The 24,998-nt window shown below is 43.5% G+C and overlaps 3 protein-coding genes across 3 annotated transcripts in view; 1 reads left to right on the top strand and 2 right to left on the bottom strand.

Moving 5' to 3' along the window:
- Window positions 1–24,998, bottom strand: part of CCDC146 (coiled-coil domain containing 146) — a 117,762-nt gene that overhangs the window by 89,401 nt on the left and 3,363 nt on the right. The gene's annotated exons all lie outside the window — the stretch shown is intronic.
- FAM185A (family with sequence similarity 185 member A) lies at window positions 171–24,998 on the top strand. The gene is made up of 8 exons (XM_058657569.1): window positions 171–650; window positions 2,058–2,167; window positions 4,486–4,578; window positions 7,271–7,409; window positions 11,988–12,029; window positions 18,943–19,038; window positions 23,145–23,279; window positions 24,863–24,998. The coding sequence occupies exons 1-8, from the start codon at window positions 203–205 to the stop codon at window positions 24,973–24,975; spliced, it is 1,176 nt and encodes a 391-aa protein (XP_058513552.1). The 5' UTR covers window positions 171–202; the 3' UTR covers window positions 24,976–24,998.
- FBXL13 (F-box and leucine rich repeat protein 13) overlaps window positions 7,389–24,998 on the bottom strand; it is a 165,597-nt gene continuing 147,987 nt past the window's right edge. The window contains exon 22 of the mRNA XM_058657566.1: window positions 7,389–7,538. Within this exon, the coding sequence (XP_058513549.1) occupies window positions 7,389–7,538 (150 nt within the window). The remainder of the gene's footprint in view (window positions 7,539–24,998) is intronic.

Below are 24,998 nucleotides of genomic sequence, written 5' to 3'. Positions count from 1 at the left end.
CTACTAGTCCCGGTGGCCTTTGCGAAAGGGGGCGGGAGCCCCCGGGAGTTCCGGTCAGAGTTGCTAGTGAGCTTTGACATTCCAGCATGCCACTTGGGTGGTGCGGCTGAGGCTTCAAGTTGGTGCAGCCCAGCGAGCCGGTGTGCTCCGTGACGAGTGTGGCTGAGCCGTTCCGAGCGAGGGCAAGAGGGACGGACGCGCCATGTCCACCCTGGGGCTGCTGGGCAGGGGGCTTGGCTGCCTCCGGCTGCCTCGGCTCCGAGGGTGGACGGGCGGCCGGCTCTGGGCTGGTCAGGCTGGCCACGTCAGGCCTGCCTGCTCAGGTGGGAAGGAGCGTGCACCCGGATCGGAGCCTGAGGTGCTCCCGCCGGGCCCCGCGCGCCGGGCCCTGAAGGAGTGGACGCTGCGGGTGAGCCCGTTCGGTGCGCTGCGGGCGCGGCTCCCGTGCCACCTGGTCGTGAGGCCCCTGGACCCCCTAGCCTACCCAGATGGTGACCGGGTGCTGGTCGCGGTGTGCAGCGTGCAGGGCGGGACGCGGGACCTGTCCGGCCTGCAGGTGAATTACAACGAGGCCTTGAAGGAGGTGGCCATCGTGGGAGATGCCATCGACCCCGAGGCGACGGTGGAGGTGACCGCACCCATGAGGTTTGGCAAGTTGAAATGCAGGATCAGACCTTCTTCGAGATGCGCGTGGGCACTTTGAATAGGCTCCCCCTGGACCGCGCTGCCTTGCCTGATTCGCAGTTGATTCTTACACGTTCACATTTCAGAGCAGTGTTGAAGAATCAGGCTCCACGGCTGGCGTTGGCACAGTGACCCTACATCCCGTATGGACGCGGGTGGAGTCCCTGCTGGTTCACCTCGGATGCAACTCCCTGCTATTGCATCTGGCAAGGCAGTGGAGGATGCTCCAAGTGCTTGGGCCCCTAGGGGCACCCATGTGAGAAACCGAGAAGCAGCTCCTGGCTCCTGGTCTGGGCCAGCCCGGGTCGTTGGGGCCATTTGGCGGGGTGGCCGGTGGTTAGGAAGACCTCACTTTCCATCTCCTCTCTCTAACTCTACACTTGAAATAAACAAATCTTATAGAAGAACTAGGTTCCCACTTAGGCACGGTTTTATGAATTGCATGAGAACATGTTTTGGAGTCATGGAAGTGAAATACGCCTGGCACATTTTTTCTCTGAGTCGCTAGCAAATGGTTCCCACCACCACCCCCACCCCAAGGCTGTGGTTTCTACATATTAATCTGTTCTGTTACATGGCTCTGATTTCCCGTTGTTCATGGTGTGGGGTTTGTCCCCAAACAGCCCTTTTGTGTGGTGGCACCTTATGTGTGGTGTCCATTGGACACCCAGCTTGCTAACGCATCTCTGGAGCATTGGGCCTAGGTAAGCGCTCCGAGAGTCGGCCTGCCCAAGGAACTCCACTGTGAGATGTATTGCTTAGGTATCTGGGTTCCACAGGGTCCAGGACCAAGCCACTGTGTCCACACAGCCAGGGAACACTCACCCACTGCTCTGCACCCTGACACAGGTGGCTGACAAGGATGACCATACGAACGGCATGGACCATGTCTGGGAGCATCTTCTCTGGCCATTAAGGATGCAGCAGAAGTATGTCCTTTTACAGACAGGGTTCCAGATAAGGACACAGGGCTGTTTCATTAAAGAAGTAGTTACTGTTGGATGAAAAAAAAAGAAAGCTTCAGGAAACGCTTATAGTTAGGGCTGACCAGCAAATACCACTACTTTTTTTTTTTTTTTTTTAGGTAGAAAGTGGCAGAGCTTTCATAGGAGTGTCCCTAAGGGTCCCATTCTCTTGCTTCTCCTCTTATCTATATTACCCTCTTTAGGTGACCTCGGCTAACAGAAGTAGTGGCTGTGGATTCTCTTGCCGTGGTGGAGACCCCTTACCCCTCTCTAGACACATCCTGCACAGCTGTGCCGCCTCCAGGATGCAGTGACTTGGTAGCATATCGAGGAGCTGGGTGTCTCAGGGTGCTCGCATGCTTCGGGGTCAGCACCGTCCTAACTTGGTTTTTCTTTTCTCACTCCCAGATTTGAATATCAAGTCATCAGGAGCCGGCTGTGTCAAGGTCCAGAATCTTGAGTGTGATCATTGCCAGATTGAAACCGCCCAGGGAACTAGCATCTTACAGTCCGTTAAGGTACAAGCATTTGTTCCAAGCATTTAACCATCTCAGGAATTGTACGCTGCAGCTATTCGACTAAAGAACATAAAACGTTTATTCCTGCCTCAAAACTCTCTCCAAAAATGTTGCCGTGAAATCGCTTGTTTTGAAAGGATAGTTTGGTAAAACTGTAAAAGTTGCACCTGCCGCTTTCCCATTTTATTTCAAAGTATGGAGTGAAATGAATAGCATATTCTTGGTATTGTAAGATGGCACAAAACTAAAGCGATTTTAGTTTTCAGGAGAGATTTGCTTCTGTTTATTGAAGAATAAGGAGAAGTCTCTAAGCACTACAGATGTGCTTAAAACACTGGGTTATCCTCACATTCCAACTGTACCAGTTGGCTCACTGCTTAACGTGCAGGGAACTGCTCAAGCAAAGCAGCATGTGATTTCATCTTATGAATCAAATAGCATTTTTATATTATCTTTTAAAATTATATGTGTCTTACATGTGAATGGTTTTGAAATACATCTTTGATAGGTTCTGGCTTATCGTCACTCCCAGGATTTCTTGCACTTGTATCATCAAAAGATAGCACTTTGTGGATCTTGGTAACATGCAGGGGTGTTGAGAAGTCAGTAATCCGTGCTTTGTAAAGGCAGAACACTTTCCTGTGCAGATTCACAAACACGAACTAGGATGGTTATTTCGATGCCTTTCAAATAAATATACTTCTTTAAAAAAGAGATTCACATAAGCTTGTTCAGGAGCTCTTGGTTTGACAAGAGGCACTTGACAAGCAGTCTTTTACAGTTCATTATTGGCAGGACCAAGAGTCCCATGTGAGGTTGAACTGAAAGTTGACCCCAGCCTTGCATTTCCGTGGACACGGAGCAGGTAACCAGGCTGTCTCCTTAAGAATGATTAATTTTGGTTTTTTTGGGTTTTTTTTGTCCCCAAGTTTTGGAAATCACTTCCCTGACAGTTTCACCTAACGCTTTTAAGGGATAACCAGACACTATCACGTTGTCTTCCATTTTTGTCTCCCTGCCTTTTAAACATCTCTTTGCGGTAGCTGATCACGGTCTGGATGAATCTGCTTTTGTTATTTCTCATCCTCTGCAGCTCCTGCTGTTTCTGTATAATGTGGCAGACGTGATGCGATTAGGCAAAGGTACACTTACTCCTAAAAGGCCAAATGGCAACAGTGGAAGCATCTCCACTTCTGTTCCATCAGCAAGAAGCTGAGAGGCTGGGGAAGCCAGCACGTGTCTCCTCCTGGGCCTGGTTATCCTGCAGGGCCGGGAGCTGTGTCTGCCCACAGCTGCCATGTGTGCCATCAAGCCGCACACGTCGATCCTTGCTGGCTGGCCTGTGACTTCTGTCTTAACTTGTGCCTGTAGGCGTTTTACCTTGGTTCCCCTGTCTGGGCCGTGTTGTTCTAGAACAGTGGGCTGTTACCCTGTGTGCCATCGTCTTCCTTCAGGCTCTTGCAGCCTGCCGAGGGTGGACTTCGGAGTCCTGCAGAGCTGAATTCTACTTGTTAGTTTAGACTTTGTCGTCGTCTAGGCGTGGCACTCTGGTGAAGTCAGCTGCCTTGACTCTTGGTTTTCTTCCTCCGTGAAATGAGAAAGATGTCATAGCCATGTTTCTGGGTTATCAGGCTTAAGTGACGGTGCATGTCAAACAGGTAACGCTGAGTCTGCCAAGTAAGTGGCGGCTATCAGAGTGATTAATAATGATGTTATTTTTCTTAAAGATTTACATATGTTCATTGGAAAAGCAGAGTTAGAGACAGGGAGATCTTCCATCCACTGATTCACTCCCCAAATGGCCACAGAGGTCAGAGCTGAACCAATCTCAAGCCAGGAGCTTCTGCCATGTCTCCCTCATCGATGCGGGGTCCTCAGGTCTTGAGCCATCCTCTGCTACTTTCCCAGGCCACAAGCAGGGAGCTGGTTGGGAAGTGGAGCAGCCGGGTCATGAACCCATGCTCATTTGGGATACGCAGGTGGCAGGTTAGCCTCCTATTCCACCGCTTCTGGTCAGCAGTTCTGAAGCTGTCGTCCTGATGCTCCATTAGCTGCTCACAGTGGTATTTCTTCGCCAAGCCCTGCATCGTTGAGACAACCAGAACATGCTTGTGCTTTCCTACCGGTTGGTTTATTCACCTGCTGAGCGGCAGTCGACACCTCCCCGGTGAGGTTAATGACAATGAGTTTCTACTTCATTCGGGATTCTTCCTTTACTGCTTCGTTATTGTTACAAATGAAGCGTACAAAGTATTTCATTTGTAGAAGTTGAAATTCACTGTTTTTCTCTCTATGTATTTTTGCACTTACCTCTGCAGGGTCAAAAATTACGCGTCCGGACGAAAGGAGGCCACGTGATGTGTCTGGGCACAGTTTACGGAAATATAGACATCCACGCGTCAGATAAAAGTGTAAGCTGGAAACCTTCTTTAGAAACTGAGACTTCGCTTTCAGTTTGCTTGTGCAGTGGGTACATTCTAGAAAAATTTGTAGAACAAATTTGTAACATTACCTTTTTTTTTTATTAATTATTATGCATTATGTGACAGTTTCATAGGCTCTGGGAATCCCCCCACCCCTCCGAACGCCCCTCCCCCCTGGTGGATTAAAATATATTTTTTTTGAATATTTGCTTAAGATAATTTTAAGCATCTGGCTTTTTTTTTACTTTCCACAAGGTGGCACTATTTCATTAGCTTCACTGTTCTCTAAAAACTATGCCTTAGTCATGGATTTCCATTGTTTTACAAAGATAATTTGATTTTTTTTAATTAATTGACTTTTTTGAAAAGTAGATTTACAGAAAGAGAGACAGAGATCTCTAACAGTTTACTCCTCAAACGGCTGCAGCTGTCGGAGCTGGGATGAGCCAAAGAGCTTCGTCTGAGTCTCCCATGTGGGCACAGGAACGCAAGATCTTCTCCTGCTTTCCCAGGCTCACTAGCAGGCAGCTGGATGGGAAGTGGAGCAGCCAGGAATCGAACCAGCACCCGTATGGGATACCAGCACTGTAGGTGGAGGCTGACCCTATTAAACCCTGGTATAGGCCCCACATAGTTTGTATTTTTTTAACTACGTTTTTCGTATTCTATGGTTTAACATAGCATTAACAGTAAAGGTATATCTATGTATTTCTTGATTTTGCAAGTTGTCCAGCTATTAATCTACTTTTTGTAAAAGTTTTTAAAAGTTTGTTTATTGGGCCTGGCGCGATAGCATAGCAGTTAAAGTCCTCACCTTGAATACTCTGGGATCCCATATGGGCACAGGTTCTAATCCCAGCAGCTCTGCTTCCCATCTGGCTCCCTGTCTGTGGCCTGGGAAAGCAGTCGAGGAGGGCCCAAAGCTTTAGAACCCTACATCCACATGGGAGACCCTGAAGAAGCTCCTGGCCACTTGGGGAGTGAATCATCAGATGGAAGATCTTCCTTTCTGTCTCTCCTCCTCTCTGTGTATCTGCCTTTCCAATAAAAATAAATAAATCTTTTTTTTAAAAAAAGTCCTACACACCCATGTTAGCTGAAAAGAAACCATGGTAGATAAGAGGTGAGTGGCTGGCAAAATGCCCATCAGCAGAGGATTGGATAAGAAAGCTATGGTTCATCTACTCCATGGAATACTACTCAGCTATTAAAAAAAACAAAATGCAGTTCTTTGTGGCCAAATGGGCCAAACTGGAAACCATAATGCTAAGGGAAATGAGCCAATCTCAAAAGGTTAAATACCACATGTTTGCCTTAATTTAAGATGATATGATGTTATGTATAACATGTTATGTTATGTATGTTATATGTTGTGTATAAAATTGAAATGTCAATGAGGTGGTCACAGAAGGTGGTTAAGAACTCACATTTATTTTTAACATATTGGTTACTCATTACTATGTCAATTAATTCCATAATGATGTAAATTTTTGCTGATGGTATGTTGGAGCTTTCAATTGACTGGGATGATACTCTGCTGGCTCTGTCTTCAGACCAGAAAGGGTATACCTAAGAAGCCATTGAACTTGACTGGACAATAAGATGCTGGACTCTATGTTTGGTATATGCTTGCAATGGGGGAATCTCAACTGAACTTGAACTGTGGTTATGCAACAAGGTGGAGGAATCCACCATGGTGGGGAGGGTTTAGGGAGGGGTGGGGAGAACCCAAGTACCTATGAAACTGTGTCACATAATACAATGTAATTAATGAATTAAAAATAATAAATGAATAAACAAACAAACAAACAAACATTTCTAAGACAAAAAAAAAAGAAGTGAGTGGCTGGGTATTGTATGCCCAACAAAGGCCCATTTTCAGACTTCAAATGCAAAGGGAAAGTGACTCACTGGCTTCTGGAACAGCTTCCGGTGCTGTGCCCGCCTTTATTTGTCTTCCTGCTCAGTTAAATCAGTGCTTCCCAGGGTCTGTGCTAGCAGGCTTTAGTTAGGATCCCCTTCACTCCTGTGGGTTTCTGGATGCTACACCCGGCCCTGGCTGCTGGCTCCAGCTTCTTCCACTGCAGACCCTGCAAGGGAGCGGGGATGGCTCAAGTGCGTGGACTCCCTGGCACTCCCATGAGCCACCTGCATTGAGTTCTTGACTGCGGGCATCAGCCCAGTCCAGCCCTGGCCGTTGCAGGTCCATGGGGAGTGAGCCGGCAGATGGACACACACACACACACACACTGCTTTTTTCTTACTCTGTCTTAATTCCTTTCAAAAGGAAAAAAGAAAAACAAAATAGAGGTAAATTACTGAAATTAGTGAATTTAGTGAAGGCATTTCCTGAGAGGAGATATAAAAAGATAAAAGGAAAAAGATTTTAAATTCTTTGTGGATAGCACCTAATACTTAGTGGGAATAAATCTTAAGGAACATGGTAAAGAAGTCTTTGTAGAAAACATTGGCGTCACTAGGAAACATTAGAGACCTAAGGGCGTGCGTGTGTGGGCACCGCTGCACGTCCTGCTCGATCTTGCCATGCTGGGGAACCCACAGAGCGTCTGTGTTCCGGGTGGTCTCTCCCTAGTGGTCACTTCCCACCTGGATGCAGTCTGTGTTTCACAGTGACCTGACAACGGTCTCTCTCTCTCTCTCTCTCTCTGTCTCCCCCTAGGCTGTGACTGCAGACAAACTGCAGGGAAGTTCCGTGAACGTGACCACTGAAGATGGGTCCCTGGAAGCCAGGTATCTGTACACAGAGTCGTCCCTGCTGTCTTCCGGCGCCGGTGCCATCAGCTTGGGAAGCGTTCATGGTGAGCTGGCCAAGGCCTCGTGCCTCTCAGACTTTCCCATTCCTTACCTTTCACCCGAAGGCTCTTTCTCTGTACTTGAAGAAGGATCGGGAAGCTGGCCTTCTGAATAATTAATTGCAGACCAACCATCTTAAAAAAAAAAAAAAATGTGAAAACAAAGTGACTCATAAACTAATCTAATTTTATTTGGCAAGAGATGAAAGACTTTGCTGTTATACTTAGTTGTCTTTGAAATTATTTCCTCCTAACAAGAAATGGGTAACAAGGAATTCTATGCAGTGAAACCAGTGTTATATAAAGATAAGTTCTCCGTGGTTGTCTGTATGTGATGTTAGGAAAGCTAAGAATAAATTAATGGAACATTTGGATGGAGTCGGATTATGGTGACTCAGTGATGCTAATTTGGGTAAAAATGCTTTATCTGCATTTGCACTGGCCAGGACCTACTAGCACCCTGCCATTTGCCGTTTTCCTCTGTTAAGTAGCCTCGTGTGACTTCCAAAGCGTGTCTTTTTATAGAGCAGTGACATTCCTTAGTTAAGGCTTTTGTTCTGAGAGGAAGGAGGGCAGTGAGGCGGAGAGGAACCAAGCCAAGGGGTCTGCCGGGGTTCAGTGTCAGCCCCCTCCGTCTGCTTCTGATTCAAGTCCAAAGATGCCTTTTGAACACAGAATGAAGTCTCACTGATCCTGGCAGGAAGTACAACATGCACGCATCTGCTAAATACCTGTCTAGGCCAGTTTTCTGGCAAGCACGGACTTGGTCCACTCATTTCACTGCTCTACTAAACCTGGACATTGGTATTTGTACACTTTGGGAAAGCATGCAGGTGTTAGCGATGAGCGTAAGTTACCAGGTAGTCTTAGAATGTGTGGTTTCTTCTGGTTCCACATTGGCTAAGTAGCCTACTCATAAAAGGAAAAGGCTCAGAAATGAGCGCTTGTATGTTTGAAATCATTCCTGAGCCTCAGCAGTTCTTGCAAGGTTAAGGTATTATTTGAGCCCAAAGTATGTTTTGTACAAATAGAGCGGTATCCAGATAAAGCAAATGGATTTGTTACTCCATTTTTTTCACTTTTTCCGTTCAGTTGTGCATTAAATAGCTCTAGTAATTTGTAACTCTTGATGTATTTTTAAAATGATTTTTATAAGCATTGCATTCCTAACTATGTTAATCATAAATAAAAGTACTGAGAAGCTTTTAGTGGGGGGAAAAAAAAAACACAACATTTCTTACCAAGTGTGGTGTTGATTGACGGCTATGGGGAAAACAGTCATTATCTCCGCACTGCAGAGTGCTAAGCAACAATCCTAAAGTGACATTAGATACACATGGCTGGGCTTTGGGAAGTTGCCCCAGGAGGAAGTGTGAGCTCTCATCAAGGTGGCTGTCTCCAGCTAGGGAACTGTTGAAAGGGCTGACAACCAAGGACTGTCCCCCCACTCCCAGGAGCTAGGCAAATAGTGCTGCAGTCAGAGAGGGGAGTTTGGGATGAATCACAAAATCCACTGCTGATACAGTCATTCATTCAGTCGGAACCCTGGTTGCCAACCTCCTACGGGCTGGAGTTTCAAGCTCCAACAGGACCAAGTTGAGTAGGAAATGTTCCCTATCCTTAACTCAGTGGCAAGACTTCTTGGCCTCTCTTCCTTATTTTCCTAACTACTGCCATCCTCTTTGGGAGGCTACCTCCTTCTGTATCTATCCATTTTAATGCCAGCTCAGTGCGATGCACTGTTTCTTGCCTCTTTCTCACAGCTGCTGTAGTCACATCATTAAGGAAGCGATAAGAGAAGGGAAAACGTGACCCAGTTGCAACTGAAAACCAAACTCCCATGATGTTCAGACCCGCTTTGTCCATCCAGTCCTTAGCTCCTAACTCTCTTGCTTTCTCAGTGAATGTGAGAGGGAGATAAGAAAAAGCCTCCTATTTCCTTCAGTTACACTCCAGTGTTTTTCAAATCACCCTTCCAGCAGACCTGAAGTTTCTTGCCTCACTCTCTCATGTCTCTTCTCTCTCCATGCTTTGCCTAAGGAATGATGTAAACATACAGTGGGGGTTTGCAGGTTTGGGGTGGGCTTCATATGAAAGGCAGGTAGCAGTTTAGTTCCATATCCTGGTAGATTAGAGCCATTCCTTTGTGAAAGAAAGTCCCTAGAAATCACTACTTGGATTATTTTGTGCCCTGTGATATATCCCAAGGTCTTCCCAAATACACAGTTCAATGAATTCTTTGTACTAAATGCTAATGGTTACATAACACATACTAGGTATATATTTTGGCTGTATTCAAACCAAGTGGCTTGGGATTTTGAAGGCTTGTTTTCATAGGCTTGTTTTCTGACTTACTGAAAACAAGCTTGGAGAATATATGTGTTCTAAGACCCGACTGTTCAGAATTTATTTAACTTGGCTTCTTTTTTTTTTTTTTCCTTAAACATGACATCTACTGATTTATTTTTACCAGGTACAGCTGAAAGGTATCCAACTTACAGATGTTGTAAAAGTCCATTTTTCCACAAACATGATTTAATAATTGCCTTTTTGATAGACTTTGCAGGATGTATGAGTTTGTAGTCCTTGTGCCAGTAGGTAGGTGAGAGGCTGTTGCTAGCATAGATGTACTAACTGTCTAAATTGAGAGTGTACACTACCTCAAAGGGCTCGAGGCAGTGGAATTAAATATAAGTTCATTTTGGCACAAAAAAATATTTGATGTATATAAAGGCTGTTCAAAATGTTGGTTTCTTTTCTGTGCTCTCTCAACTGGAATTATATTTCTTTCAGTGAAGAAATATAAACCAGTGTTTAACTTGACTGCTCAGTTTTTTCCGCGCTGACCGTGTTGGAATGAATGGTTGCAAGATAGGAAAAACTATATATTTTCTCCAATACTAATATTTGTGGAAAAGTTGTATAACTTAGGAGCAGCGTAAACACACATAGCTATTAGAGAGCATATTACATCTACTTTATTGGAAAAAGCTTTTACTAAAACATAACTCCTTTCCTCCTGAAGTAATTTTTCTTATTATGTTAAATGATTAGAGATGAAATACTTCAGCAATATAGCAAATTTTTCTCCTCATGTCCATTGAATGGGACTGTGTGCTTTAAAAGATTCTAGCTCATTCTGTAAAGCATTTGATATGAAGAGATTTGCTTCGTATATTCTAATGACAGAATATTCCTGTTTAGGGTAATTTTCTTTTTAAATTTTTATTTTAATTTTTGAATTTTATCATAAAATTCTGTATAGTCTGGGATTCCCCTCGCCCCAATTTCCACTTTTTTCTAATTGTTTTGGTGTAAGTTGAAAATCGGTACGTGCCTATTTACAATTTTATTTAATGTTGGAAAATTAATCTGAAATATTTTTTACGGCCATATTTGCTAGTATTCCATATTCCCATAGTTTGGTACCATTATCCTTTGTGAATTAGAACAACAGCATTCAAGAGGAATGCTACCTAAAACCCTATAGGTGCCTCTATAGTCTAGATTAGTAAATCCTCATTCTTTATGGATCCACAAATTTCTGTTTTCTAGCTCTGAGGATCAGTATTTTCTGGAGAGCTCCTGACTTTCACCTCAAAAGTAGTATGCTTTTCCTGAGTTCATGGAAGACTAGTATAATCCAATGAAATTTCCTTGAGTTACCAGTTAAGTGAATGACTAAGTCAGTGGTTCTTCAGTAATGATTAAAGTGACCAATGGCCTGCTCCACCCGTAAGTGTTGAGGAGGTAGAGGCTGTAAAGAGAATTCTGAGGGCGGAAGTACCCACTGCCTCAAGCTAGATTCAGTCTCTCCAAGTGTGGTCTTCTGTTGCCCCCATCTTGAAATTCTGCACAAGCGCCATCAGTGTTGGGAATGCAGCTTGGCCCCACCATAGATTACTCTTCCCTGACTTTTACAAACTGTTTCATTTGCTCAAAAATGGTCAGTGTTGACTTCCTGGCTGTGTCCCAACGCACGGTGGAGATAACAAAAGGTAAAGTGTAAAGAGCCACGTGCACAAGGGACCAACAGCATCATCACAGCATGCATCAGCCCTGCAGGTGCAGCTCCACCTCCTCAGGCCGAACCCCTGCCTGAGGCAAAGTTCAAGTGCAGTTCCTGCGACTTTGGAGACTGGTGAACCCTCCTCCCCAACAGGATCACACAGACACACATGCCGTCTGAACATTTAGCTAACACGCGCTCAGTGAGAGGGGCGTAGCGAACCTGGAATTCTTGTGGGCGAATGTTGGAAGTTCATTAGACGTCAGTGCCTGGGTTCTGCTTCCTTCTGAGCTCTCGTCTCTATCCTCTGAGTCACCTTTAGCTACTAATGAAACTCTAACACATATGGGCAGCTGAGTAGTCTTAGGATTTGGGGGGACCTGATGGCCTCTCTTTGTACCGTCACTGTCCCGTTCACCCCGGTTCACAGAGTGCTTGCTGATACAGTTACCTCAAGAACATTGTCAATGTCCTGTCAATCTCCTTGAGGTTTGCTCCATCAGACCAAAGCTTATATGCCCAAATTCTTTCTTGATCATCCTCAATATATAAAACTATCTTCTTTTTCTTTATAGGCGATATAACAGTACAAAGCAAGATGGGTAACATCACTATAGGTATGTAAAAAGCTACCACTTCGACAATTTCACAATCGTGAAATTTGTGATGCTTTGTCAGTCTGCATAAAATCTACAGTTTAGCCGGTAAACTTGAAATACGTTGATATGCAAATCCGATACAGATAGATCTGGTTTTCAAAAATGTCCACTCGAAGAAAATTACCCGAGTCTGGTGTTAAGATGTATTTATAAATTTTTTAAATTCCTCAAATAGCTACATTAAATCTTTAACATAAAGAAGGATATAGTCATGTCAGCAAATTTCACTCAGTCCACCATGGGGCTCGGGATGGGCCAGCTGGTGGTGTCCAGAGGTGGACAGAGCTTGCCATTTTTGCTTTAGTAGGGCTACAATTAGGTGGCGCCACTGACTTTTTCATTAAGCAGGCACACTTTGGAATTCTAACTTAATTTCCCTTTTGGCCTTTTAGTGTTAGCATCTATATTATATTATATATATAATATAGCATGTATATTATATTATATATTCATTATATATATACTATACCATCTGAATGTTCTGTTTATTCAGATAGATCAATTTACCCCCTGTGTAGTATAGGCTAGCTTACATCTGTATTTTCCCTCCTGTCTTGAAATAGATTGCCAGTAGGAATATAATTTGGGGTTGACTTTTTTTGGGGGACGTATGAACCAGGTCAAGGGTAAATGATAAACTGGAAAGATGTTTGTTAAACACAGACACCTAACACCGAAAAAAAACATTATGAAAAAGACTATACATAAATTTCCAGCTTTTTTTTTTTACCAAAATAAACTTATCCTTTAATTCTGTTTTCCGCAAACTTGTTGCCGCACCCTCATGTAGTCATCTTTGTGTGCTGTGTGTGTGTGAGTAGATGTGAGAAAGAGAAATGACCAGAAGCGCATAGACACTTGGGAACATGGGTAAACATGACTGAGCAATTTATAGCAGAAATCGTTGCCTTGTTGTCCCACAGCATTAGTAATCGAAATATTAAGTAGTTAAGAAATTAAATGTTGATAAGCCCCAGGGATAGAAAGATTATGGCGAAAGAAGGATTCTTGCAAGTTGTTAGTTCAAGTACGAATTCGTGTTACAGTTTGACAGATTGGAGATGTGTATCCCAAGTTGAAAGTGTGTGTATTTACTGTGTTCACATGCTCCCTTTTTAAAAACCTTATCCTAATGAGACAATCTGGTAAGGATGTAAAGAAAAGTTTGCTACAGTAAAAGATTGTATATGTTTTAAGTTGTTTTTCCAGTAAGATAAACATATAATATGTATTAAAGAGTGAAATATTATTCAACCTCTGGTAATATGATAATAGCATAGCCCCAAAGCTAACAAAATGAAAACATATTCATGATATTCTGTTGAATGAAAGCAGAATATGAAATATTATATTATTATTTGGGGGCTGGCACTGTGGCTCACTGGCTAATCCTCCCCTTGCATGTGCCAGAATCCTATATGACACCGGTTCTAATCCGGGCTGCTCCACTTCCCATCTAGCTCCCTGCTTGGGGCCTGGGAAAACATTTGAGGACAGTCCAAAGCCTTGGGATCCTGAACCAGGGTAGGAGGCCCAAAAGAAGCTGCAGACCCCTGGCTTTGGATGGGCTCAGCTCTGGCTATTGAGTCCATTTGGGGAGTGAACCAATGGGTGGAAGATTTTTCTGTGTGTCTTTCCTTCTCTCTATAAATCTGACTTTCCAATAAAAAATAAATAATCTTTTTTAAAATTTTTTTTTATGAAACAGTTCAATAGGCTCAAGGATTTCCCCTTTCGCCCTCCACATTCCTCCCCCTTCACTCTTTCCCCCATGTTATTAGAATAATATAGTCCTTCAGAAAGTCACAATAAAAAGAATTCAGTCTTTAAAGAGTTAAACTATTATTTCAAATAGAATGTTTCAGAGGACAGTACTGAATCAGAACAGGAAAGGAAGAACACAGAGTGGGAGGGGAACATAGCAGAACAATCCCACACCGACAGGAGTCAAAGTCGGCTTGGGACCTGATGCGAGTTCCTTCTTCACGTGTTTCTGGACCTAACACTAATTTGTGAAATCCCATTCCAACTGTTCCTGATAACAAATGGTGAGACCCTGGATAGCTTTTCCACTTTAATAAATATGGTAGAGACAACTCAGTTACCTGTAGGCAGCTATGAGCACTGGGAGTCCCTGAGAAGTGAGCCCCTCCCCAAGCCAGCACCTCGTTTACTTCATTTCAGGGGACTTTTTAGAGCTGTGTCTGTAAGACTGCTGCTTCAGCAGGGAGCTGGTGCCAGGAAATGGCGGAAATGGCTTTGTCCTAAATGGAATCAGATTTTACGCGTTGTTTTTGAAGGAAATAAAGTCACTTGGTCAAATTGAAAGGTTTTGCTCTTGAGCAGAAGTTAGCTGACTTTGTAAAGGGCTGGGTAGTGACTGTTTCCTGTATTGTAAACACAGACACAACCATTGACAATACAGAAGCAAATATGTACTTCTGTGTTTCAGTAAAACTTTATTTACAAAAACAGAAGGTGGATTGAAGCTTGGCAATCCCAGCTTGATGCTAAAAAGTCATTGTTTTAACTCTGAAGAAACCCTAGGTTAGGTACCTTAATGCTGACAGTGTAGACCGGTCAACGTTTGTTTTATATGCAATTTCTTGATTGGTTGGTTTGTGTTTTCCTCAGAACAGAAATTTACTGGAGAAAGTTGATGGCAATTCTGCAAAACAGGACTTAAAGTCTGCAGAAGTTTGAAAACAAAGCAAAGTGATTCATAGCAACCCAAGGGGAAACTGTTCAGAATCTTGGAGTGGGCCTAAAAAGAGGTTATGCAATATAGAGAAGTAGGAATTTTAGGGATTTGAGACCATCTTGGTATTATTTTGTTTGACCTCAGGAGAATATACTGGGTGTTTTCACAGTGATTGCTTTATCAAGAATTCAGTGTAATTGTGATGCTGTTTTTCTAGTTTAGTGAATATGACTGAGCAGCTTGTCTCAGCAGCCACTCAGATGCTATACCCCCATGTTAGCCTACCTCTGGGCTCCTTAAAAGACAGGTGTCAAAATTGGGACCAGAAGTGTTTCCGACTTTTGATTTTTTAATATTGAAATATTTGCACATCCTGCCCTTTCAAACCCTGGTTTTCTTTCTTTTTTTTTTTTTTAAAGATTTATTCATTTTTTATTACAGCCAGATATACAGAGGAGGAGAGACAGAGAGGAAGATCTTCCGTCCGATGATTCACTCCCCAAGTGAGCCGCAACGGGCCAGTGCGCGCCAATCCGATGCCGGGAACCTGGAACCTCTTCCGGGTCTCCTACACGGGTGCAGGGTCCCCATGCATTGGGCCATCCTCAACTGCTTTCCCAGGCCACAAGCAGGGAGCTGGATGGGAAGTGGAGCTGCCGGGATTAGAACCGGCGCCCATATGGGATCCTGGGGCTTTCAAGGCGAGGACTTTAGCCGCTAGGCCACGCCACCGGGCCTCAAACCCTGGTTTTCCAGGAGTGGATATTTGGCAGAGTCATGAAAACCCCAGCTGAGACACCCGCCTCTCAGGTTGGGGTACGTGGGTTTAAGCCCCACTTCTCTTGCTTCCAGACCAGCTTCTTGATAACATTGACCCTGGGAGTCAGGTGGTAGCTCGAGTACTTGGGTCCCAGTCATCCATGTGGGAAATGCCAGCCTAAAGATTAGGATCCTGGATTTAGCCTGGCCTGGCCCTGGCTGCTGAGGGCATTTGGGGAAGGTGGAAGATCTCTCTTGGCCTCTCTGTATCTGCCTTTCAAATAAGTAAAGTTAGAAACTTTAAATGTCTTTATTCTAGCAATTAGTGTAACTATGGAATGAACCAGGATCATAATCAGAATTCATGACTGATAACATGAGGATCTAATTACTTTGTGGCTCATGATGTAGTTAATTTGGCTGTTGTTGAGTTCTCGTGGGGGAGTGGGAAGAAGTCAAAGCAGTGTTTATGATCCACATAAAATTTATAAAAATTGTGTGTGTGTGTGTGTGTTTCCTTGGAGAAAGCTCTAACTAATGTTTCCAATGTTTTACTCTGTTCAATGTGCAGTAACACACATAGTGCACATCCCACTTTTTTAAAACCATATTTATTTGTATTCAGCTGCTGCTGTGATATAGTAAATAGTTTTAAAAGGGAGTTTTTAGGGCCCGGTGGCGTGGCCTAGCGGCTAAAGTCCTCGCCTTGAAAGCCCCGGGATCCCATATGGGCGCCGGTTCTTATCCCAGCAGCTCCACTTCCCATCCAGCTCCCTGCTTGTGGCCTGGGAAAGCAGTTGAGGACGGCCCAATGCATTGGGACACTGCACCCACGTGGAAGACCCGGAAGAGGTTCCAGGTTCCCGGCTTCGGATCGGCGCGTACCGGCCCGTTGCGGCTCACTTGGGGAGTGAAACATCGGATGGAAGATCTTCCTCTCTGTCTCTCCTCCTCTCTGTATATCTGGCTGTAATAAAATGAATAAATCTTTAAAAAAAAAAAAGGGAGTTTTTATTGGTTCATAAGCAGTAAAATATTAAGGGTCTTCAAAAAAGTTTTCAGAAATGCCTTTTATGAAAAACACCATGTATGGAATTCAAAACTTTTTATACCAAAATGGATGTAACTTTTAATTCCTCTTCCACAAAATTTTGGGAATACCCTGTGTGCGACACTTTTTAGGATCCTTAAGTCCCCAACATTGGTGTTTCCTTTTGACACTTGATAAACTAGTTGCTGGAGATTAGACTGAAAACAAACGAATGTATGACAAATACCCTTTGAGTCAGATTTTAAGCAGTTTAATCCAAAGTTATTGCCTTTGTTTGGAGCTGTTCACAATTTCTTTAAAAAAAAACAAACTGTTGGCTCCCCTGTCTTGTCTCTGCACTTTGTAAAAATACATAAATATTTCTAGCATAATTTGCACCACACTCCCTACTTGATTTCCACTTTGAAGTCATAAAAGCTCCCAATAAGATAAGCTTTAAGGAGGCCTCGGTTCAAAAAGAACAACAAGAAAATGTGCTTTGATCTTCTCGAGGCAGTCGCGCGTTAAAGGTCCCGTTGCCATGGCAGAAGGGGAAGGAAGAGAAAACTGTCGGCATCCTCTTCCTCATCTCTGTCACTTTTCCCTTGAACCTGAAACACTGGCTATCTAAAGCTGGGGTCACTGGCCAGCGTTTTAGAGTAGCAGGTTGAGCTTCTGCTGGTGGTGCCGACATCCCATCTGGGATCCCAGGTTCAAGTCCTGGCTGCTCTTCTTCCAGGCCAGCTCTCTGCTAACAGGGCCAGGAAGTCAGCTGAAGGTGACTTGGGTCCCGGGTTCCTGCCATCCGAGGGCGCGGCCTGCATGGCCAGCATTTAAGCGGCTGACATAGCAGGTGGATCTCTGCCGCTCTTTTATCATCCTGCTTTAAAGATTCTTTTCCCCACATACTTCATCTATTTTTAGGGATAATATTGGCATCTAAATTTATTTTTGCTTTTAAAAAATTTTTAGCTTTTAACAGATTCAGTAGTTCATTAACACAATTCTAAGAATATAATGATATTCACTTCTCTTCCTGCGTCCATCCTCCCTGTCTCCCCCCTTTCCTCTACCTTTCTTAGTTTCTTCCTTTTTTTCCTCTGTTTCTGAGATAACACATTGAATTTACAGTAAAAAGACATAATGCTTCACTAAATAATAAGTTTAACAGGGAAAAAGCAAAAAAAGACCTTAAGTGTTGTGGGAATACAAACAAAAGCTATAAACCGTAACTGAGTGAAAAATGACCATTTCCCCAATACACAGTAAATGTTAAGGTAATTACAGAACATTAAAACTACAGTATGTATAGCATTCTTTCCCTCTGGGTTGACAAGGAAATTTTTTGAAAACCAGAGTGACAGAGAAATCTTTCATCCATGGTTCACTCTCTGAGTGGCCACAATGGCTAAGCCAGGAACCAGGAGCTTCTTCCAGTTCTCCGGTGTAGGTGGTAGGACCCCAGCCTCTTCTGCTGCCTCTTGCTACCTTCCCTGGGCATTGGCAGGAAGCTATATGGGAAGTGGAGCAACCGGGACTCTAAGCACCGCACATAAGGGGTATTAGTGTTGCATGTGGCAATTTAATCTAATATACCACAATGCTAGTCCCCAAATTAAAAGTTGGGGGGTCATTAATGACATGGGAAAATCTGAGTGCGAGATCAGGACTGCCTTAACGGACTTTTTTTTTTTTCAATCCTGACCTGAAGATTAACAGTTTAATTCCAAAGTCTCAAAAAGATAAGCTTTATTCACTCTCCCCATGTCTCCCTAGGTCGCACCCTCCCTTCCCTGTTCACATACTTTCAGCTCATTTACCAACAGATCATGTAATCTTTTGCTGTTAGGAACAATTTTTTTTTAGCACTAGTAAGATTTGATAAGAAATTGGCAGAGAGGTTTTGATTTTTGTTAACTTATCTACTGCTTAGGTAGGATTGTTTGGTAAGTGTAAGAGGAATTAAAAATGGTGGGAAGTAGAATTTAAAGATGTTTATTTTGCTCTAAAATGATTCATAAAGTCACACCTATATTTTCCATTACGCATTTCCCATGAACTTTTAAAAAGCACCTTCATGTTCAAAATGTACCACATTTCTTAGCAATGGTTGCTCAGAAGTGGATCCATCGTTTTCCTACACATTCCGTGTTAGACAAAGTGTCGCGGCGAGTCCCCGGGTTGCTGTAGATACAGAGCTTTTACTGTTGCCTGTGGAGCACATTTCTAGTCCTGTCTGCACTTAGTGCAGTCTGATGAGCTCTTTAGTCCCTGTTACCGACGTTCCAGCAGAACCTTTGATTTCAGGTTTAGGATTCCGTGTGCTCAGGTAAGAATGAGTGTGCTTGTGTGGTTTGTGTTTTGTTTTGTTTGCCTTCCAGATTCTTCGTCCGGACATCTAAAAGCTTCAACTCAACACGGTGCCATCGACGTGTATGTGAGCCAGCTGGGACAAGTGGACTTGAACTCCCACCAAGGTTAGCCGACTGGAATGTTTTATTTTGACATATGGTGGAAGGAAGGTTTTACGGAATGCTCCGGAAACAGATGGTCAGATTGTGCATACCGACACACTGACTTAAGACAGTTTCTTCCGATTTCAAAATTAGTCTGCTGGCTCTGTGGACCAGTGGTCTTTACAGCCTTGGGGACAAGTATTTCCCACTGTTGTACACACAAAAATGTAATGTCGTGGCTGTCATTTGTTGTGGAGTTTTATGTTATTGTGTGTATTTTTCAGTTTAGTTTCATGTCTCAACCAGAAGATAAAAATGCTTTCATGCACTTCTCTGGCAGCCTGGAAGAAAACTTCAGACTGTTCATTATAGAGTAACACTTTGCAAAAATCTAACCTTGAAAGAAAGATATTACCAGGAAGAGCCTCTAAGGTGACTGTTGTCGAATCAGTCTTTTGACGCATTTAGACTCATGACCTATCTTCCTCTGTCATTTAATCTCTAACACAGATACCTTATTCAGACTCCTAGTGTTCCATTAAACACCGTGTACATTTTGTTCAGCGGCAAGGAGAGGAAGCGTTTGTGTGTGTAGCGCATACACATGGTACCAGGTGGCTTGGCTGGAGGAGCTGAGGTGGCCGGGGCACTAAGAACCACAGCTATGTCAACAAGTGTTTTTTACAACCAAGCCTAGAGGCTGTTTGCAGAAGGGCAATCCCATAGCTGCACGGTTAACAAGGGAAGCTCTTCCTTAACGTGAGACTAAGTCCTTTGCCAGGTTGATGGAAGAGTTGTTCATCTGAGTAGGCTCTCAGAGTGTCCACTACTGGGCCCTAAAACGGAAGTGAGTGCAGGCAAGGGGGGTGTGATTTTTCAGTCACTTTTTTTTTTTTTTGAATAAAATAGTGTAATAGCATAACCTCACTTCCTACCAGCATCCATGGTACTATTCAGGGTAAACTGCAGAGGCTGTACAAGTCTTACAGTTGCCTCTCTTACTATGAAGACCCAAGGAGAAAAAAATGCAGGATATGAATGTGGGTCATAACAGAGTGAAATCGAAATTTTAAATCAACAGCTCTTACATGAAAATTGTTGGCTGTTTTGTGTGTGATGAGCAAAAAGAAAACAAGTAAAAATAAACAAAAAACCTTTAAACCTTGTGAAGACTGTCAAATCTTCATCGGCCTAAAACTATCTTGCAGGATTATTTAGAATATTATCCCATCAACTCCTGGAATAGCATATGATGTCAAATTTGATCAGGATTCTGTTTTTCCCCCCTCCTGCTGCAACCATGTTACTGTCAAAAGCTTAAAGATAAGAAACTGAGTTCTGGCTTGCTTCGAATCTCTTAGTTCTCACCGCCATTGGGATCAGTAACTTTTCAGAGTAATAGAAAGTTACTCTGGGCTGTGTTGGTTCATGGTCAATACTGGACATCTGGTATCCATTCTAACTGCTGCTATATAGCATTCAGAACAGCCACCTTAGTGTCTTGGGTTATCACTTTTTTTCTACCATTTTACTGTGGTGGTGGTGTGGATTCTGGAACATTATAATGCGTGTGTTCGCTCTCCTTCTGCAAGTCAAAGCGAACGTGGTGAACTCGGTCCACTCATTCAGAAAGGCTGTGCTTTGGGCTTGGGTTGTCGCTGCATCTGAGAACAGGCTTTTCCACGTAGCTGCCCCATCTGCTGCCCCAGAAAAATCATTGAAATTGACATAGCATGCCTTCAGTAAATTGTGCTTGTTCGTATTAGTCCACTTTAGAGTTTTGAAAAGGATAGTCCTGACATAGATGACCGTGAAAAAGTTTACATCAAGTCGGAGAAGGCCAGGGACAGGCATTTGGGCCTATGGTTGAGACACCACTGCCCTGCGTCAGTGTGCTGGCCTCAACTCCTTGGTCCAGCTCCCAGTTCCAGTTTGCTGCAGGTGAAGGCCATGCAGGGCAGCCAGGGATGGCTCAAGTAATTGGGTTCTCTGCTGTTCACATGGAGACCTGGATTGGGTTCCTGCTTCTTGCTTCCTCCTAGCCCAGCCCAAGCTGTAGCAGGCATTCATAGAGTTAACCGGTGGATGGGAGCTCTATCCATCTCTCTCTCTCTTCTGTACCTCTCAAATGAATAAAAAAAATGGGGCAAAAGAGTACACTGTCAAGGAGAAACTAGTGTTAAAAATTGGACAATTAGGAAAGCTTTTGAGCCAAGACACAAACTTTTGTTTTTTTAAAGTCTGGAGGGCCATGGGATGGAACTATCTACATTGCTTAACATTTTTTAAACTCTCATAGATTTAAGATCAAAGAGCCCATGAAATGATTATGTTTGATCCATTTAGAGACAAAATCCTAGAAAAAAATTTTTTTTACACCCATGATTTTCTACGTCTAAAAATATGTTCAGGGAACAGTCCCTGTGATATAGTGGATGGAACCGTTGTTTGTGGTACCAGCATTCCATATGGACGCTGGCTGAAGTCCTCCTGGCTGTTCCAGTTCCCGTCCAGCTCCTTGCTGTAGTGTCTGGAGAAGCAACGGAAGATGGCCCAAGTCCTTAGGTCCCGACACCCAGGTGGGAGACCCAGAAAAAGTGACTGGTTTCAGACTGGTCCAGCTCTGGCCCCTGTGGCTATTTGGGGAATGAACCAGGAGATGAAAGTTATCTCTCTCTCTCTCCTTCCTTCCCTCCCTCCCTCCATAATTCTCACTCTTTCTCTCTGTAACTCTGCCTTTCAAATAAATATTTTTTTTTAAAAAAAAGAAGCATGTTTGGTGACAAAACACTCATCACATGGTCTGTTCCTCCTGCAAACCTTCAGCTTTGCTCCCACCTTTCTGGAGACTCCCTGTGCGTAGTTTACATCTGAACTCTGGAATGCGGTCTGGTTATCTATATATAACAGAAGCCAGTGCGGATGGGCTTAGCTCCCTCCATGTGTGGAGGGGTAGCCGGGAGTTTATCAAGTCTTCCCCCAAACTCCCAGCTGCAGCCAGGAGGGCCAAGAAGATAGGCCTTAAGAGAATTCAGTTGACGGTAACCAGAGTTAGAAAGGGAGCTGCGGCCCGTGCATAAACATTTTTAAAAGGAGTCTCACAGGCTCCCGCTGCACGCCATGTGTCAGCCCACAGAGATGGGGTTGGCACTCTACGGCAGCAGCTACATTCCTTGATGAGAAACAGAGAAGCTTAGGAACCAGGAGTCTAGCGGTGACTTTTCAGTGCAAGCCACATCATTGCTTTTGTGAAAAGATTCCATGGCAGAGTAGCGTTTCTGACTTACTCCTTTAGATGCTTGAATTACCATTGTTCTGGCAGTAAAGCTGAACGTCTCGCCTCATGTAGCCCAAAGCCTGTAATCCACTGGGAAGGAATGTTGGTTAATCACACCACCTTTGATCTTTTCTTTTCCCCCGCATGTTATGGCCAACTGAAAAGCATGAGTTTAAGGTACTAGTCACAGCTAACAAGCTAGACAGTTTTCATGACAATGAGGTCACTAGGTGTGTCACGTAGGGAGGTGATGCTGTTATAAAAATGCCATGCTGGTTGGAAATCATGAACTTTGTAGTCATTGAATTAGACTACCTCTAGTAGGAAGCTGAGCAAAATCAAAATCATAACAACACCTCAAATATGTATAAAATACATAAATATATAGCATATTATATTTAAAGACAAATATATTATATATGAACATATATTCTATTAAATATTTTACACATTATATATCAGTGCATGCTAAATAATGTTATATAAATATAGGATTATATTAGAGTAATTCAGAGTTGAAATGGAGTTCTCATTAGGTGCCTGGCTCTTTGCCAAGGCTCAGTTAAATTCGATTTCAAAGCTGCCTGTGTGACTCAGCACTCTCTTTTTTGGGAATGGATGGGCTGGGGAGGGTTGTTGACAAAAGCCCTAGTAGGTCATCATTGCCTCCTCTGAAGTTCCTGTGAATGTCTCAGGAATAAGGAAACGTTGACCACCTGCGACTGAGGAGGAGGCACTGCTGTTTAAATAAATATGCTGAGAAACAAAGACTGTGTTGACCTGCCATCATGTTCCTGACTCTGATACTTCTGACTGCGTTTAACCAGCTCTTGCTTTACATTGGCTACAGGTTCCATTACCGTCAAGGTCCCATCTTCCCTCCAAGCCCATTTCCAGTTATCAGGGAAGGAAGTGGACATGGACTCAGAAGTCCGCGTTGAGGACATGGCTGAAACTCAGAAGGACACAGGTGTGACCGTGACCGGTAAGTTGATTGCCTTCTACAGGGTCAGATGAATAGTCCCTGACCCAACACGAGCAGAAGCGTGCTTGACATACCTGCGCTGTACTTTTCCACTGTCACGTAGCATCTGATGCTTTTTATTACATGTTCTTATTCGGTAACACACTTCCCCGCAGACATTTTTCATGAAAAGACCTCATTAATTTTTTTTAGGAACACTCATAAGTCCTGGCATTAGATCAAACTGATTTCATCTATTTCCTGGAACAGCTGTAATTCTTGACTTCAAAATCAACTGAATCTGTGTGTGTGTGTGTGTGTGTGTGTGTGTAAAAATAATGCAAGATTTAAGGCTAACTTTGTATGATCAGAGTTCGTGGGAGTTTGATTTGATACGTAGACTATAAAGTTGTTTTCGGGCAGCAAATTCTTCATCCCACAGACGTGACTAACATTTGCACATTTTGCTTCTGTCTGGCTGCACTGTTGGCTGATACTATTTTGTAAGGTGTTTATTTTCTTAAGGGGTAAAACAGTTCATGTTACCCAACTTTTCCTATAAATCCTACCAAAATGGCATTGAAAATGATGCCAAGACAAATGGCACACCCGTGTATATGCTTACAGGCTTAGAAAAGAAGTGTGTGTATGTATATGCGGGATGTTCAAATTTTAGTTTTGAAATATGAATTTTATATACCATGAGGGTTAAGAAAGCAGTCCATCAAGAATTATAAACAAGTAACAAAAACAACAGGAATGAAATTAATACCTTATACCTATGATGAAAAAATCTAAGTGGTTGTATATCAAATGTGGTAAGAGTCAAGTCACTGTGACCTAATCTCTTGACTTTGAGAAGGACCCAGTAGACACGTTTTTGACCCCAGTGACCCTGTGCAATAATAGGACCTTGCTCAATAGTTCTCTGAATCAGAGGGCAGGTGTGAATTACAAATTAAGGCTGTTTTGTCATGTTTTCCTTCGGTTACAGAGTCTTACAGCTTTCTGAAATTCAGTCTTGATGAGGCTTAGCTTGCTATGCTGCAGCATCATTCAGAGATTGATTTTGTGGGTTTTTTTTTAAAGATTTATTTATTTTTATTGGAAAGGCAGATATACAGAGAGGAGGAGAGACAGAGGAAAGATCTTCTGTCCATTGGTTCACTCAAATGGCCATAATGGCCAGAGCTGAGGCAGTCTGAAGCCAGGAACCAAGAACTTCTTCTGGGTCTCCCATGTGGGTACAGGGTCCCAAGGCTTTTGGCCATGCTCGACTGCTTTCCAAGGCCACAGGCAGGGAACTGGAAGGGAAGTAGAACAGCCGGGACACAAATGGGTGCCCATATGGGCTCCAGGTGTGTGCAAGGTGAGGGTTTAACCACTAGGCTATCATGCCAGGCCCCACAGATTGATTTTGTAAAAGCACATATTGTTGAATTCCATTGATGGAAAACTCCAGGAAGTGCCAGTGATTCCAAGTGATGGAGCAGGTGGATCACTGTGAGGGGTTTGGGGAAACAGACAAAGGGCAAGGCAGGGTCCATGTGCTTTGAGCCTGCCCTTGAATGACTTCATGTGATCTCTGTGTGTGTGTGTTTCAGGATTCGTGAATGACGCAAGAGAGCACGAAAAACAGATCCATGCAGACGCCCCGAATGGCACTGTCCATTTCAGAACTCAAAGCTGGTTTCAGTCCCTCAAGCTGCCCCGCTAAGCCTGGCCTGAGTTGCACCTGTG

Source organism: Ochotona princeps, chromosome 32 (assembly GCF_030435755.1).
Source record: "Ochotona princeps isolate mOchPri1 chromosome 32, mOchPri1.hap1, whole genome shotgun sequence".
In the NCBI taxonomy this organism is placed as follows: Eukaryota; Metazoa; Chordata; class Mammalia; order Lagomorpha; family Ochotonidae; genus Ochotona; species Ochotona princeps.
The sequence above is the reverse complement of the archived record's forward strand: the minus strand, read 5'-3'. Positions and strand labels throughout refer to the sequence as shown.

Coding starts and splice junctions, on each gene's coding strand:
- FAM185A (XM_058657569.1), top strand. CDS start 203: ATGTCCACCCTGGGGCTGCTGGGCAGGGGGCTTGGCTGCCTCCGGCTG. Junction 12,030..18,942: donor GATGGGTAACATCACTATAG/GTATGTAAAAAG, acceptor TTTGCCTTCCAG/ATTCTTCGTCCGGACATCTA. Junction 23,280..24,862: donor CACAGGTGTGACCGTGACCG/GTAAGTTGATTG, acceptor TGTGTGTTTCAG/GATTCGTGAATGACGCAAGA.